This window comes from Macrobrachium rosenbergii, chromosome 20, assembly GCF_040412425.1.
Source record: "Macrobrachium rosenbergii isolate ZJJX-2024 chromosome 20, ASM4041242v1, whole genome shotgun sequence".
In the NCBI taxonomy this organism is placed as follows: domain Eukaryota; kingdom Metazoa; phylum Arthropoda; class Malacostraca; order Decapoda; family Palaemonidae; genus Macrobrachium; species Macrobrachium rosenbergii.
The window spans coordinates 6,889,951-6,905,853 of record NC_089760.1 but is presented as its reverse complement, the minus strand read 5'-3'; the positions used below and the strand labels follow the sequence as shown (position 1 = coordinate 6,905,853).

Genomic DNA, 15,903 nt, shown 5'->3' with positions numbered 1-15,903 from the left:
CACAAATTCTTAAAAATCCGAAAAGCTTTAAACTAACATTAAAATCCAAAATCTATTATGGTGGAACTAATACCACAACAATAAAGAATGCTTTTGGTGTTCTCAAACTACTTGTTTTTATTATGTAGCATCAATTCCCGATGTGTTGTTCCCATAAATTACTTGTGATTTTATGAAGTAGTGAATGATAACTGCCATACCATCATTTTTTAATTTGTTTGTGTTCAGTAGTTCACCCCTGACCAATAACGAAGATTTTTGGCAGAAATTGGGCCATGAAGCCAGCAATAAAATCAATAACAATAATAATAATAATAATAATAATAATAATAATAATAATAATAATAATAATAATAATAATAATAATAATAATATTAAATTTTCATTTACAGATCGCACTCCCTTCCGTAACAGTTACAGAGAGCATTTTTCGTGTACCAAATAAATAACATCAAGTTGCAAAAATTAGGAATAACGTAAGCCCAAATACTGTACTTGGATACAGTACTAGCACTTATAAACCTGTGTCAAACGCATCTTAAGTGACAAAATCCGAAATTTAACAGTTGGGTAAAAAACGGGCCGATAGTGGCAACCAGGATCTTCCGTGCAGTCGTTAATTACTGTCTTGCTAAATGTATTGGCGTTTCTTTGATGAGTCCCGCACTCATCATCTCTAAAGACATCCACTTTTCAAAGATATGAATCGAGATTGATAAAAGAAAATACTATCCTCAACGCCAAAACTAAGTACAATTTGCCTTTTAGGAATGATATAAAGGATAGGGGCATTTAAAATTGGATGAACTAAATCAATGGAGTCGGCAGGAAACTCAAACTAAGTCTTAAAAGAAGAATGCAGATGATATACGTTTACGGATGAAAAATAGAACCAAATTACTTAAGAGTGAGTTGCTCCAAAGGGTTAACACTGCATATGAGCTCCTCAGTCGAGAAGCATGCCAAGTGCCATTTCTAAAATATAATAAATTAAATTAAAAAATACTTTGACCCAGGATGGCGCTTGGCATGTTTCTCGACTGATAACCTCATATACACTTTAATAACAGACAAGTGTTATCTTGTAGTTTTCGAACACAATAGCACAGATGGAAACAGCTGTTCCACATCAAAACCGTTTACTCCTCTTATGTTATTAAGGTAATCAGTTTTAAATTTTGATTTAAAACTGTTTGATTACCATAATCATCATAGTAATGGTAAAACTAATTATCATTAGTTTTACCATTACCATGAGCATTCCATTCATTCAATAAGCTACCGGAACACCTTGTTAACGCTGTGAATATCCACTTCCCGTATCTTTATCTGGGAAGTTGTGATCATTTGGACTGAAAAGGTTTATTAATAAAAATTTGACGAAAGAGGCAGATAGGAAAAAAATTACTAACATTTAGACGACTACTGACTACTGTAACAAACACAAGAACTAAAATCAATGAATATGTCTTTTATAGCAAATGAATTGGCATGGTTTAATTGTAGCCAACTCTGATCAAGTTTTTTTTCCATTTTCTGTTAAGGAAATTCATCGCTGCTTTAGACACTTAAAGTTTTGGTAGAAAATAAAATAAACAAGAAGACTAAACCAAACAAAAACTTCTTTCAGTTTTCTTCTGAAGATGGAAAGAGAAACCCACAAGATTCTTGTGTATAACTTGTTTACTGGTAAATATTTACCAGTAAACAAGTTATACACAAGAATCTTGTGGGCTTCTCTTTCCATCTTAAGAAGACTAAAGCTAAGTAGCCAGAAGTTATGTCTCCAGGTGTTGTTCATATACTGAGCCGGCCTCAACGAGTTATCTTCAGATATATCGGTCCACAAGTAATGCAATATACTTGGGTGTTGTCATAAAGCCCTTTGGTTTTTAAATTCCAGGTTCTTATCACCTAAGGACCGATCATTGTAGCTGTTTACATCAAGACTGAATTCTTCCATTAAAAAATACCTCACCCATCTCCATCACAAAGAAACAGAAATTTATGTCAAGACTCTGCACACCTTTACTTTCTCGAAAGCGGATGTCCACAGTCACCTGCTTGACATAGTGAATGAAGTTGCCAAGTCTTCAAGAGAAACGATGATGGAATAGTTCATCTATGTATATATAAGATGAGTGACATACAACAATATATTTCGAAACAGCTGTGAGAAGGTAAGGGTTTGCGGGATCCATCTCAAAACACTTAACAACTCTGATAAACTCCAACTGATATATACTGGAATTATTTTTAGATACTGTAATAGGAAATGAACAAAGTAAGATGAAAATATACAAGAGAAAAATGCAACAAACATGCTCTTAACTAATGAAGGCTCAGTCTGGCTGCAACAAAATATAATTGAATTTATTTGTAGTTCATTATTCAAGAATGGTGTGAAGTAGTACATCACTTTAAAAGTTTGGTGAAACGATACAGGTATTATCAGAAAAGTGAATGACATATGGGAATGAAGACAGTCTGCTGCACCTGCATAAATTTCACAAAACTGTTGTGCATGCTGACCTAATGTGTGAAACATGAGCTAGAGTAAATGCAAACAAGTGGACGGAAAGGGAGGGAGAGAACGTTGTCTTCGAGGGATGTGATTTTTAAAGCACATTATTTGTTTATAGCGTATGCAATAAGTGCCTTGCCATACAGGGTGCTCTGACTGCAAAAGCACAAAATATTTATATTTTTTAAACATCATTAGATATTGAAAAATATATGTGATGAAGAGGACGGGGTAAAAAGTCAAAGTACAGCATTGATGACAAGAAGTTCTTGGGACTGGCAAAAGGTTAGGCTCACCACAATGTATCAGAAAGGGAAGACTCATTTAGTAGAGAGCATAGGATTAAAAACTTGATATTCTTCCAATCTCTGTATTCTGATTCTTTCTCATTATATTATGAAGTATGGTAACTCACTTCTCCTATGGTTAATATTGTACAGTTTACAACACAAACTTGAGATTTCTACAACACAATAAGTGGGTTAATGGGGTTTAATAAAGCAAGCGCATCTAGGAATTTTGTGTGAAGTAAAAGGGTATATGAGAAAAGTACCGGATCGTAAGAATTAATAAGCTTGTGGTTAACTTCTCATAAGCACGAGCATCGATGAGATAGTGTGTCGTATCTTGCCGTGGAAGCATGTGTCTTGATATGCAGGGGCACATACACTCAAACACTGTTCTGGCAAAGCAATTTGTGTTTCATATACTGTAATGAATATTTGTCACTTATTCTCCTTGTCCCATTCATATCCTCAGGCTTCTGACTCGTAAGAGCATCCATCCACGCATCAAACACACACACACACAATCAAAGCAAAGTACTTTATGCATAAATTGTGGATTAGACAAATTTATTCCCTCAGGGGAAATGATAACATTTATCATTAGCTGTTACAAAAAAAAAAAATGTTTAAACAATGGATTTATTTTAGTGGAGACTGCAGTAGGTTCTCCTATTTTGTTTGTGCAGTATCAAACGGATGCAATTATCAAATGCATTCCAACACAAGCACAAACAGCTTAGGTTTCTCTGTCACTGTTGCTTTAGCCGAGAATCCTGGTTTCATTTTAGAATCATATTTACCTCTCTGATAGAACGTTTTCTACGAAATTCTACATTAGTTCTGTTTATATCAGCTCCTGATGAATCTGTTTCTTGAGGTCCTGAAGAGGAACTTGATGGGGCCTACGAAATTTTTTAACAGAAATTGAATCATATTTATGTTTTTATCAAAAAGTCAGTGAAGAAGATCCAGAAAGCATATTTTAGACTGTGCTGATCGCCTTCTAAAGTCAGCTTCTCGCCATTTATTGTCTGGCATTCTTTATGAACATATTTAAGATTACAAAAGGCTCTACAACTACATATTTAGAGCTACAATGGTTTAAACATTCTGTTTAAATAGAAAGCTTTTATAATTTGTTCCTTATGTATAAGTTTATGTATTTATCTTGACAACTGGTAATGCAGAGCAAACTTACAGAGGTTTCTGTTGAGAGGAATTCTGCACCTAGGGGAGCTTCTCCTGAAGTAGGCTGTGATTCATCTACCTGATTTCAGAGAAGAAAAACACCTGTGACAACAACTGAATAAAAAATGACCTACCCTTAATTATTTCTGAAGCCAAACTCCTTTTAAAAGTATTTTAAAAGGTTAACACGAGCAAAGAATTTAACTACAGTTACCAAACTGATTTCAGTTCTGTCACAGCCGTGACTCCAACTTCTGAGCAGCATGAAAACAGCTATTTACAAAAGGCACTTTTTCACGCTTTTGACACGAGGTGAATTATAACAAATTTGTGTTAAAATACTTGATTTCATGGAATTTGTAATTTTTTATGAAATGTTGACCTCAAGAAAATGATAAGAATCTTCACTTAACTGAGATCTCTTTCCTTCTCCACTATTACTAAATGCAGCTTTTACGCCGTGCATGAATAGGTAGATTTAATTTGAGTTATGTATTTGCCACATACTACGAACTACGTAAATGCCGTATTATTATCAATGCTCTATGAATAAAAATTAAAATTCCCCGGAACCATGGTACAATTTTATTACAGTAATAACTGCAATGTTAGAGAGTTGTCAGAATAAGCACAAAATTCCAGAGCGTCCTCTTGTTATTTTCGTTCATACCATTTCCCAAACTTTGACTTTAAAAGTAACAACTTTGACAATTACACAGATGAAGCTTTGAAAAGATCCTAAACGTCAACTATGGAATGATTGCTATCCCTCATCGTCCACCCCTTCCCTACTCCTCACCGCCTAAAAAAAGTACCTTTGGTCCAGAGAAACACAAAATGACTAATTTTAAACATTTTAGTCAGTGAATTTTGAGTTATATTCTAATGGACCTTAGTCAAGGGGTTTTCATGTGTTTAATAATAATAACATGTAAATAAAGTTTTCCCGAGACTAAATTTCATAAAGAAATGAATGTGGATTTTGTGGTCGTTATTGCTTACGTTACTTAAAATGTGGAAGCATTTAAACAAAATACACTTCCACAGAATCTAATACAAAGATTGGAAAAGAGAAAACCCCTTTTCCCATCAATCTAAAGAGTACAAGTAATCAATGAGATGAAGCACTTGTCTGGTCAGGGAAGCAATTCACTGCTACAAATGAGTTCAATATTTTTATACAGTACATACAACTCATCTGATTAAAAAAATGCAAAAACTCTGATAAACGACAACCTTAAACCAAAATATATATTGCAATTCAGTATTCCTAGTCAAAACGTGTTGATTTCTGGATAAATACGCAACACTGAAGAATAATCTAATCAGGTACTGTTAACATTTTTGTACTCCGTATCAAGCAAAGGATAAAATACACTGAAAATGAGATATATAAGTAGTGAAATTAAATTCGTCAGAATACAACCATAGACCCTAAAAGAGATTTCCTATCTACTTTTTATATTTATTTTAAAGTATAAAGTGATGGAAGGTCAAATCAAAGGAGAAGTCTTACCTCTTTCACATCATCTCCGCTCGAACATGCGTCGTCTGGGTCACCATCGTCTTTCTTTTCAGACTCTCCAAAGTCATCTGGAGATAATAAACGTTCACGTTAGGGCAAAGTTGTTTCCTCACGGCTATCACGCAAGTCATCAAACGTAATTCAAGTGCAGCAAACTCAAAGAAGGACAAACGAGATTTTCTTAAAATCAACAATGCGAGAAATGAACTTTGAGATAACTTTGAAAGACCGCTGTCTTTATACTCTGTGGACAAGGTTGCCTCTGGGAAATAGATCATCCAGGTGCTACTAAAATCATTTTCGTCAAAAGAATGTTTCCCGCATAGTAACCTTTTCTATGGAAGCTGAATCTTACAAAGTAAAGACAAGAAAGAGAAACACATGAATAGTATCCACATAAAACGAAAATCCTACTTCTTTGCTCAACTGGGACCAAACAGCAAGAGGTTTCAAAAGATCCTTCCTGTTGATGGATTCACACTAACGAAGGCAAGGATGCCCAAATGAGCACCTAAACTGCTTCTTAACATAAACACTAACCTTATAAAGTTAAATCAAAGATACTTTTGTGACAAAATATTTGCTACTACCTCTATAGTTTCAAAGAGAAATAAAGTAAACCAGTGGGACGATTATTTCCCTGATGTAGCAACAAGTCATTTAATGTTGAAACTGAGGAACCTTGCCACACGGATAATAACATGTACGTTGGTAGCCAAAGTCAAACACACAAATGACATTTGCATATCATATTTACGCCAATTATACTTGAAAGAATTCACCATACTTCACCTTCTACACATGGTGTGTTGTTACAAGTTTCGATAGAGTAAGGAATGATGTTTCCATCACACTGCCTTGCGGTTGCTTGTTTGTTGCCAACATAACAGAAAATCTTGCGGTGTTTTGTTCCTCCACCACACTCTTTCGTGCACTGTAAATCAAGTCCAGTAATTATGAACAGTAGAATAAGGAACCATTAAAAGTGTATTAGTTTCATCATATCAGTGATCATGTTAGTATTTGTATTACATGGCAGGGTTGTTATAAATGAGAAAATTTGTAAAACTTATCTAGATGAGGAAAAAGTCATATGACTTGTAAATTCCGTCTTCCCTTGTTCCACTGTTAAGCATTAATACATACAGTTGGCTATGAAAAGTGATGTAGAAAAATGTAAGACACAGTATTTTGAAATACGATACAATTAAACAAAACGAAAATGAAAAACGAATCGAAGAACTTACACGACTCCAAGGTCCCGCGAACCAATTTCCTTCGCACTTTCCAGTGCCATTACACTTTTCGGTGCTGTTGAACCGAGTGTCCTTGTCACAGTTGACATCCGGGACTAATGTCACACCATCCGCGTCTCTCTTGCCACACATAACATGGCGGGTCTGCACTCCTTCGCCACACTCTGCGGAACACTGGGAAAAATACAAAAGCATTTAATTTTCAAAGTGCTGGAATTGACATAAGTTTATAAATACTGTAATGCACAGAAGAAGTATTTTCATATACAAAAAAAAAAAAACCATCATTCATCATAGATGCAAAATACGGCATAAATTGCGTACATGCCTGAAAAATACAAATAAAATCAAAGTTACAGGAGATGACAGTAATCCTTCTGAAGAAAAGGAAGGAAACATTTGGGGAGACTGGGACAAGCTTTAGGCATCACAGTAAAATTTGAATATGGTATGTTGTGTCCTTTTCACATTAGATTCTTACAATCAACTTTTATAAATTTAACCTTACATCACCTCTTTTAAGAGACTTGATAAGATTATTCAATATAAAAATGTCATTTGGTAAAAATTCGAAAAATATAATTTCAGAATGTCGACTTTAGTACAAATTAAGAAAAAACTACCAGACGAGGAGGCCCTTACAAATTTCGTCTCCGTTTAACAGCAAAAATTTGCAACATTCATCCCTATGAATAAAATGCATGGAGACAAAGTATTGCTAATTTGACGACTTGTAAAATATTAGGTGTTAGCCTGCTGTTAACGTACGAGAGCTTTGTTTTCACATCACTTCACTGTAACTTTTGCTTCAATTCCAAAGGGCTCTTGACTTGCTTAAAAAATATTTTAAAACAAGCTTCCATACTGAAATCAGTCTGTGGAGAATGAATTATTTTGAAATATTGCACTTCAACGTTGCAAGCCAGCACATCATTTTCTTTCTGTACATTACTGTACTGTGATAAACTGGCCAACATCAAAGGAGCGAAACACTGAATATAATTGCAACGAGTTCTCAATCTTAAACGGAGAAATCCTGTGTTCACATACCTCACTCCATTCTGAAGCATACCACCGATATTCACATATGGTGCTGAGGTTGCAAGCGCGCTTGACTTCTGGCATTCGGTAGGTTGAACAAAAATCTTCATCCACAACTTTGCCTTTGTTACTCACACATAATACTGATCTTGATTCCTGTTCCAGACCACATCCGTTATCACACTGAAAAGAGAAGCAACTGGTGAGGCATTTCTTAAAGATGACATTCAGTTTTAATAAGAAATTTCTCATTACTGATATATGCAGCAATTATCGAAAATGCACACTCTACAGTGTCATCCTCAGTTACTATCCTGCGTGACATCTCAACATGACATTGGTGGGAAGTTTGACCTCCAAATCTTTAAACGCTATACTTATCTTTATGGAAAATTGAAAAAAAGAGAAAACACTTTACCCCTGTCCAGTCTGAGGCAACCCAATCCACTCCTCCACAGGGAATATTTTCACACGTCCTTTCAGTCTCTGGCTTCTCCTCTTGGCAGTGATGGTCTTCCAGCTCGTTTATTTTGTCGTCCCTTACGATATGGCACTGAACTTTTCGTTGCTGACGCCCTACGCCGCAAAGTTTATTGCACTGCAGGAAAAACAAAATTCATTAAATCACACAATTGTTGTCTGAATGAGACCCTAAAATGTAATAGCATCTAATAATATTTCGCTGTATAACTGAAATTCGTCTGATAATTTAAAACGCAAGATGAACGGTGAAATTTCAGTAGTAATTCTATTTCCTTCAGAAATCGTGAAAATTAAAGTTTTTCCTTCCTGACTTCTTGCTGATATTCTTTGTATCAGCCCTGCCACTGCTTCCCCTTTCTTAAACTCCTGCCAATCTTAGGGTAGGTTCATACAGGGCGTTTTTAACAGCGGCGGCCACCGCTCGTTTAACGCTGTAATCGTTCACACGAAGCGTTTTTGACAGCGGCGCCCACCGCGCGGTAATGCGTCTATATATATATATATATATATTTAGTTGTTTCAAACGAAGATAAAATCGTAATCACACAATGAAGATGAAGGAGAAACCAGAAGCGTTCTTAATTTTCCCAACCGCGAACTTTATTGACTAATCAGTTTAAGAAAAACTGCCCACCGCGCGTTTCTCCTTCATCTTCATTGTGGAGTGCATCGTAATATATATATATATATATATATATATATATATATATATATATATATATATATATATATATATATATATATATATATATATATATACATATATATACATATATATATATACATATATTCATCTATATATTTTTATGACATCCAGTATCAAAATGATCATCTACTTTTTTTGTGACATCCAGTTGATCCCTCTCCATAGTTAACAGTTGACAGTGACAGCCTGCAATAGTGTGTGTGACTGTGATCACGGGGACCAGGCGTGGTGGCCAGGGCTGCTATGGCAACGCACAATCTCTTTTCTCATTGGCTGACACACAGCCAATGATGGCACCTGCTGTCTTCAAAAAGGGCGGTTCACCGCTGTGTGTGAACGATGTCATTGACTTGTATGTATCTCGACACGCCCGGCAATCGCGCGTTGGCGAGGGGAATCTCGCTACCGCGGCGTATTGGAAACCGCCGCGATACGCCGCGGTTACGTGTGAACGATTCCATAAGCTAACATTGAACAATCGGCCGCGCGTATCTCACCGCGCGGTTAAAAACGCCCTGCGTGAACGTAGCCTAAGGCTACGTTAGCATTATAACAATGTCAAACGATACTCACAGGCGTCCAAGATCCTACATGCCAAGAAGCACATTCTTCCTGTGTATTGCATTGCCTTACAGTCTGGGGATGTGGGGCGTGTCGTTCGCAAATGAATGAATTGACAATAGAGAGGCGTCCTTCTGCAAAGGTTTGGCCACAGTACACGTGGCGGAACTGCCAGCCCGCGGTGCCGCAAGACGTCGTGCAAGGGGTCCAGTCTCCCGTCTGCCAGCTGTATTGATAAAAGCAATTTTAATATAGAGTTTTACCTTCTTACATTTCTTTTAGTTCTTATTGAATGTATTCATACCAAGCTTAACGTTAGTATGATAGGCATAGAGTACTTACCTGGCTTGGCAAGGATGTTCGTTACAAGTAGTGTTTGCTTCGGGTTTCAGTCTAGGATCGCAAAGGTATTCAGCCACCGGTACGAAGTCGCTTGTCCTCGCACAGCTCACATTTCGCGACATGTGACCTGGAACAGTTGAATTTATAGTCTCATCCGTAACTCATAATGATTTTGCGGTCAAATACTGCAGTACAGAATCCAGTCGACGTTCATGAGCTCTACACTCCGCCAAAGACCCAAACAACACGCGTTTTGTTTTCTCTTGACTGAGAAGTTCGTGAAACATTTTTTTTTTAAATGGAAAGGACCCCGACACAAGCAACCTTATACCCACAAGTCTCCAACAGCAGAAAAAAACAAGGAACATGAGCACAATTAAAGTCAGAAAGTTTAGATTTAATAACAAAGCAAATAGAGTATTTTGTCTTTTTGAAAACGGATTGTTTATGATGGAGTTAGAGTCATAAACAGAGAGGATTGATTTGTATTCAGCTCACCTCCTCCGCACGTTACTGAACACTCTCCGTAAGTCCCATAGAACCAGTCGTAGGTCTCTGCTTCTGCCTGTGTAATTTCCTTTGGAACGCTGTATTCATATGTAATGCCAGGGTTTTGTTCTTGGTACAGCATCTGGAACAAAATACTTTTATGGTAATGGGAATGAAAAGAATTTAAAACCTAAAGATACTTTAATAAAATATTTCTTCCCAGGTGCATTAAATGTACGTCAGGCTATTCAGCACTGCACTGACTGTGCAAATTCAACTAGTCACTGGCAGTTTCAAAGATTAATACAAACAATAAACCACGTGCATAAAACATTGCGTATACAACTGCCGTGAATCGCCTACATGAACTAGGATTCTGTAATATTGGTGTTATACTCCTCTCATAACCAGCTAATGGAATGGAATGGAATATAGAATTTAGGCCAGAGGCCAAGCACTGGGACCTATGAGGTCATTCAGCGCTGAAAGGGAAATTGAGTATAAGGGCCTGAAAGGTGTAACAAGAGGAAAACCTCGCAGTTGCACTATGGAACAAGTGTTAGGAGAGGGTGGATAGCAAAATGGAAGTGAGAATATGAATGGAGGTATAGTAAAAGGAACGAAGGGGGTTGCAGCTAAGGGCCGAAGGGACGCTTCAAAGAACCTTACGTAATGCCTACGGGGATGACCACCTAATGAAATCCCTCAACTCAAATTACTCGGACGGAATTTTCACGTGAATGAAATACTTACCACAATAATCAGGTTTTCCGTTGTAGGTCCCTTCGCCCGCAAGATTTCGGGGGCGAAGAGCCCTCCCCCGTTTGCTTTTCTCTCGTAATGGACAGTTGTACCAGCAAACTGCATGGCTCGGGGGAAGTCTATTCTCCAGTTCCCATTCAGATAGAAGTATCCAGTCATGTTTCTCACAGCTTTGTGAAACAAAACAGGAAATATTTATTCGAAAACTTGAAAAAAACGAAATCTGTATTGTATGAATGAATAAACAAAAACACAATGAATGCTAATATCTCCACTCCTGAAAAAACGAAACGTCTCGCATATTTGCAATTCCAGTACCACAGCTTTTTGATTTTATTCTTACCCAAATAATTGTTGGAGCCTCTAAGTTCCTCTACATAAATGTTGGTAGCCCCTGCCGGTATGAGAACAATGTCATTGTATCCCTGAGTGAGAGTCTCCTTCGTGAACTCGCCGGTAATCGTGTTGCAAGTGGAACCGTCGCCTCCGCACACCCTGCACTTGTCCTCTTTAGCAGATGATCCCAGAATCTTGTCACATCCCACTGGCTGCAAGATATCAGTGTCCACCAAAGGTTAACTTTGCTGCTAATGCTGATGGGGAAACATTGAGATGTGACATTAACAATCCGTCGGGGTACTGGCAGCTGTCATCCACCTCCGGGTTCAGTGACTTGGAAAAGTTTCTTTTATGAAGTACATAAGATTGATTAAGAAGAGGATGTAATCAAAAGGAATTTCGGATGAGTCTGAGGTCTAACTGATAAGATGACACGCTCTAAATGAAATATTAATTCCACCAAGGTTTTAACAACTTCAGAGGCTGAATAATAAATCTCACTTTATAGATGTTTCTTCCAAAGTTTAAATCTGTGTTTTCTCAAATTTCTGGGATGTCGAAACTTTGGAAAAGTCTCTGAAACGTACATTAATTAACCTGATGAATTTATTAGGAGACGGCTCTCCTGCCAAGCACACTTCTGTGGCTGCTTATTCACAAGTTATAAAATGAAATAACAATAAAATTTCTCATCGTATCTAGTCCTTCAAGAGTGTGACGATAGAAAAAGGCTATGAATGGTTTCGTGTTCTTGCAAGAGGGCCATTTACTCTAATACAGTTATACAAAAAATAACTTTTCTTCGTGTCCATTGCATAAAGAATGCTAATAAAATTCAGAGTAATTAGCCCTTCTGATTAAACCCAACAGGCTTTGTGCTTTTCTGGCCAAATGTAATTAGAAGTGCCTCAAACGGCAGAGCCAAGTAAAAAATGCCATCGTACTCTCGGTTGAAATTTCAATGCTCGAGAAGACATTTTCCATGACGTTATGGACTATGAACTTTCATTTTCACATTCAGCACTACAAATAACACCATGTATCCCACACTTCCCTCTGTGATTTGAGACACCTCTTTCAATACATGGACCAGCTACTGAAACATATAGAACAGTTGGTTTTGCAAAAGGAAACAACAATTACCAGAAACATCCATGACTTGTAGCAAGACCTAAAACAGATAAATAGAAACAGGATTATGAGTGAGAACAAATTTCCGTATCAATGAATGTATTTTGTATATAGCAGCATATTAGAGAGAATAAACGGAACTTTAACAGAAGCTGGGCAGGCACTAGAACATGTGATAGCAGTAATTTATATGAAACGACTTAAAATCATCAGGCTTTACGAGATCTACTGTCCTCATCGTCAGAAGATGGCGGTAAGGTCAGCGGTTCCCGTGAAGCTCAAGGAGTTTAAAGAGTGTATCTTCAACAAGATTTACATACAAGAAATGGGTCTTAAGTTATTCTTATCTTTAAAGAACGTGACTGTTCTTCATAGTTTTCAATCATTTCAATGATAACATAAAGCCAATGCACCATTATCCGCACTCGATCACCAACCACAGATAACGATTTGACAATAAATTCAATGATAATAGGGATTCCCACGCACTTTGTCCATTCGATCATATGCAGCATCTTGAAAGAGTTGCATATGCGTCATAAACAAAGTGACGGTTAACACAGAACCCCACACATTCACCATTCTCAGAATGCACAACGACTCACCATGCAACGTCCGTCAACGCAAATGTCGAGGCCTTCAGTGTCGCAGGGCGTTCCGTCGACCACCTTGGGAGCGTGGCGGTAATAAAACCGCTCTCCCTGAGGCTGGCAGTTCAACTCGCATTTCTTGGGCGCCTTGAGGTAGGGCACCCAGCTGTGGTAATAAAACTCAATATTAATGGCGCCTTTAGTTTGCTGGAAATGGCTTCCATAGAACCACTGAACATGAACTGAAATTTGATGAAGGTGAGCGAACTTTGGATGAGTTGTCCTTACGTGGAAGATTCTTCCGTCCCCTACACATCACACCAGGAAATAAAAAAAATCAACACAGTAATGACGTGTGTTCATCTCCGAGCTATACAGAATAGAAAAACACTGTTGATGTTCGTGTCTTTGCTGATGTTTCGTCTATACATATACACCATATTCATCTGGCAAAGCTTAAATCACAAACCCCTTACGCTGATGTGAATAAAATAAATTTGGTTTTAGAATGAAACATATTTCTGATATATTTTAAAAAACACAGTTCAACAAAAACATTATTTTCCCATTTCCTTAAAGGTAGATATTGTACACCTAGTTTCTGAAAGTTGTCAAACACTAATGAACACACTAAAATGGTACCTTTGAGATTTTACAAAATTAAACGTTCAATAAAAAGGGTAAGCTGGCTGCAGTTTGCCAGAGGAGCATCAGTCTACCTCCAGCTGCCAATTCGTAAGAAATTTCTTCATCAGTTTATCAAAATTTTAATAAATATTTACGAAAATAACAGTAAGCCTAAATTACAGGAAAACTACAAGAGGCCACACATTTAAGTACATACCTTGTGATCACTTAAAATCCAGAATTGATTATCTGACGTTGGAAAAGTAATGAAACGGACATCTGATATATTATCGCATGTATGGAATGCATAGTATGAAAATTCCATGTAAGTTTTTTAAACATGCCACCACCTTTGGTTAAATCTTTTTATTTGTATTAAACATGCAAATGGAACTAATACAGCTTTTACATATTAACAAAAATAAAATTATGATATTCCCGACTACTGCTACAATTAATTTTTCATGCAAATCCTCAGTTTTAGTATGGTGTTTAATGATTAAAAATGCCTCACACATTATCCTATAATCAAAATAAATGGTTTACGTCTAACAATTAAGGTAATTTGTTTACGGATAAAGCAGAATCAAACTGAAAAATGCAACCAATCCATAGACTGCAGGGAAAATCCAAAATTAATCTTTTCATTGTAGTGCTTAATTGTTAAAATGGATCACCCTATATAGTTAAATACAATGATCTACTACGGGCAGGCTGTGAATTGTTCACAATTTCAATAGTTTTTTTTATGGGTAAGTGAGTTGTTTTTGGGGTAAAGCAAGATAAAAATGATAAAAGTGGAAAATGTATGCGTAGAGACCATACCAGCACCAAGCAACCTGGAGGGAGAAAGAGTGCCAAAAAAAAAAAAAATTAATTTTAGTTCATTGCCTTTAGTAATAACCAGACGTACCTGAAAGAGGAAGAACATGCTCAACCCTTTTACCTGCTTTAAAAACTACTAGTGACAAAATTTTATAACTACAATATAAAGTTTGCAGAGGAATTATTCCCAATCAACCAAGATAAGTCTAATAAAATCTAGGACAATGGCTCCATTCATTTCGGCGTCAGTAGTTCACAACCAACATATATGGAAAGCCAGATCAAATTCTATCTTTATTTTAGAGTAAAATGGGCACCTCTGAGGCTCTTCATGGAAAAAAAAGAGGTTTGTTCTACTACTCTGTCACTAGCAATTCAGAACATTAGACCATGCAAACTGATAAAAATTGCTGTTATTTTCCGAAACATGTCAAAGGCTCCCGTGTTTCACTGGTTAAGCGCGAGTGAGTGGGTGTGCTTGAGAGCGGTTAATCAAAATACCTCTGCTCTTCTGGCTGGCAGTTGAGTTCACATTTCGCAGGATCGTCCAGATAAGGCACCCAACTGTGGAGTGAATTCACAATATCATGAGCATCAGGTTGAGGATCAAGATCACGGATGTAAAGAAACAAGCACATAGATCAAGAAAAGAATGCATGGAAAGTGATGGAACTAAAAAGTACGATAGAAAATGCAGAACAAAAGATTATACAATCAAAAGAAAATGAAAAACGGGACCTAGAAGAAAAGACCCTACAAAATATCAAGCAGAACCCCCAATTTTTTTATTCATATGCAAAAAAGATGAATAAAAGAAGAGTAGAAATAGGCCCTCTAAGAATTGAAGGGCGATTAACGAATGAAAAAAAGGAAATATATAACATATTAGCAGAAAGATATAAGAGTGAATTTACACCTAGAATTGATAATGAAGATAATGATACAGAACTAAGAGATGAAAATAGTGAATATTTACCAGACATAGATATTAATGAAGCCGATATTGTGCAGGCTATTAAAGAAATTAAAAATGGATCAGCAGCAGGACCAGATGACATCCCTGCCATTTTGTTAAAGAAAGTGGTTCATTCAATCGCAAAGCCACTCGCAATATTATTAGGACAAAGTGTATAGATAGGCAAGATTTATGATGAGCATAAATTAGCATATATTACCCCTATTTTCAAAGGTGGATCAAGACTAGAGGCAAGTAATTGTAGGCCTGTG

At 36.8% G+C, this 15,903-nt stretch overlaps 1 protein-coding gene across 20 annotated transcripts in view; it reads right to left on the bottom strand.

The window, feature by feature from the left end:
- The window catches only part of Ppn (Papilin), a 337,156-nt gene that overhangs the window by 30,853 nt on the left and 290,400 nt on the right, over positions 1-15,903 (bottom strand). For 10 of the 20 annotated variants that reach the window (XM_067121879.1, XM_067121890.1, XM_067121878.1 and 7 more), the window contains exons 6-19: positions 15,178-15,240; positions 13,240-13,390; positions 11,508-11,712; positions 11,156-11,334; positions 10,412-10,544; positions 9,914-10,040; positions 9,584-9,797; positions 8,240-8,419; positions 7,831-8,004; positions 6,772-6,954; positions 6,317-6,458; positions 5,516-5,592; positions 4,010-4,078; positions 3,612-3,713 (exon numbers count right to left, since the gene is read on the bottom strand). In XM_067121879.1, coding sequence (XP_066977980.1) covers positions 3,612-3,713; positions 4,010-4,078; positions 5,516-5,592; positions 6,317-6,458; positions 6,772-6,954; positions 7,831-8,004; positions 8,240-8,419; positions 9,584-9,797; positions 9,914-10,040; positions 10,412-10,544; positions 11,156-11,334; positions 11,508-11,712; positions 13,240-13,390; positions 15,178-15,240 — 1,999 coding nt within the window. The remainder of the gene's footprint in view (positions 1-3,611; positions 3,714-4,009; positions 4,079-5,515; positions 5,593-6,316; positions 6,459-6,771; positions 6,955-7,830; positions 8,005-8,239; positions 8,420-9,583; positions 9,798-9,913; positions 10,041-10,411; positions 10,545-11,155; positions 11,335-11,507; positions 11,713-13,239; positions 13,391-15,177; positions 15,241-15,903) is intronic. The other 10 variants (XM_067121884.1, XM_067121896.1, XM_067121883.1 and 7 more) reach the window with 3 other exon arrangements.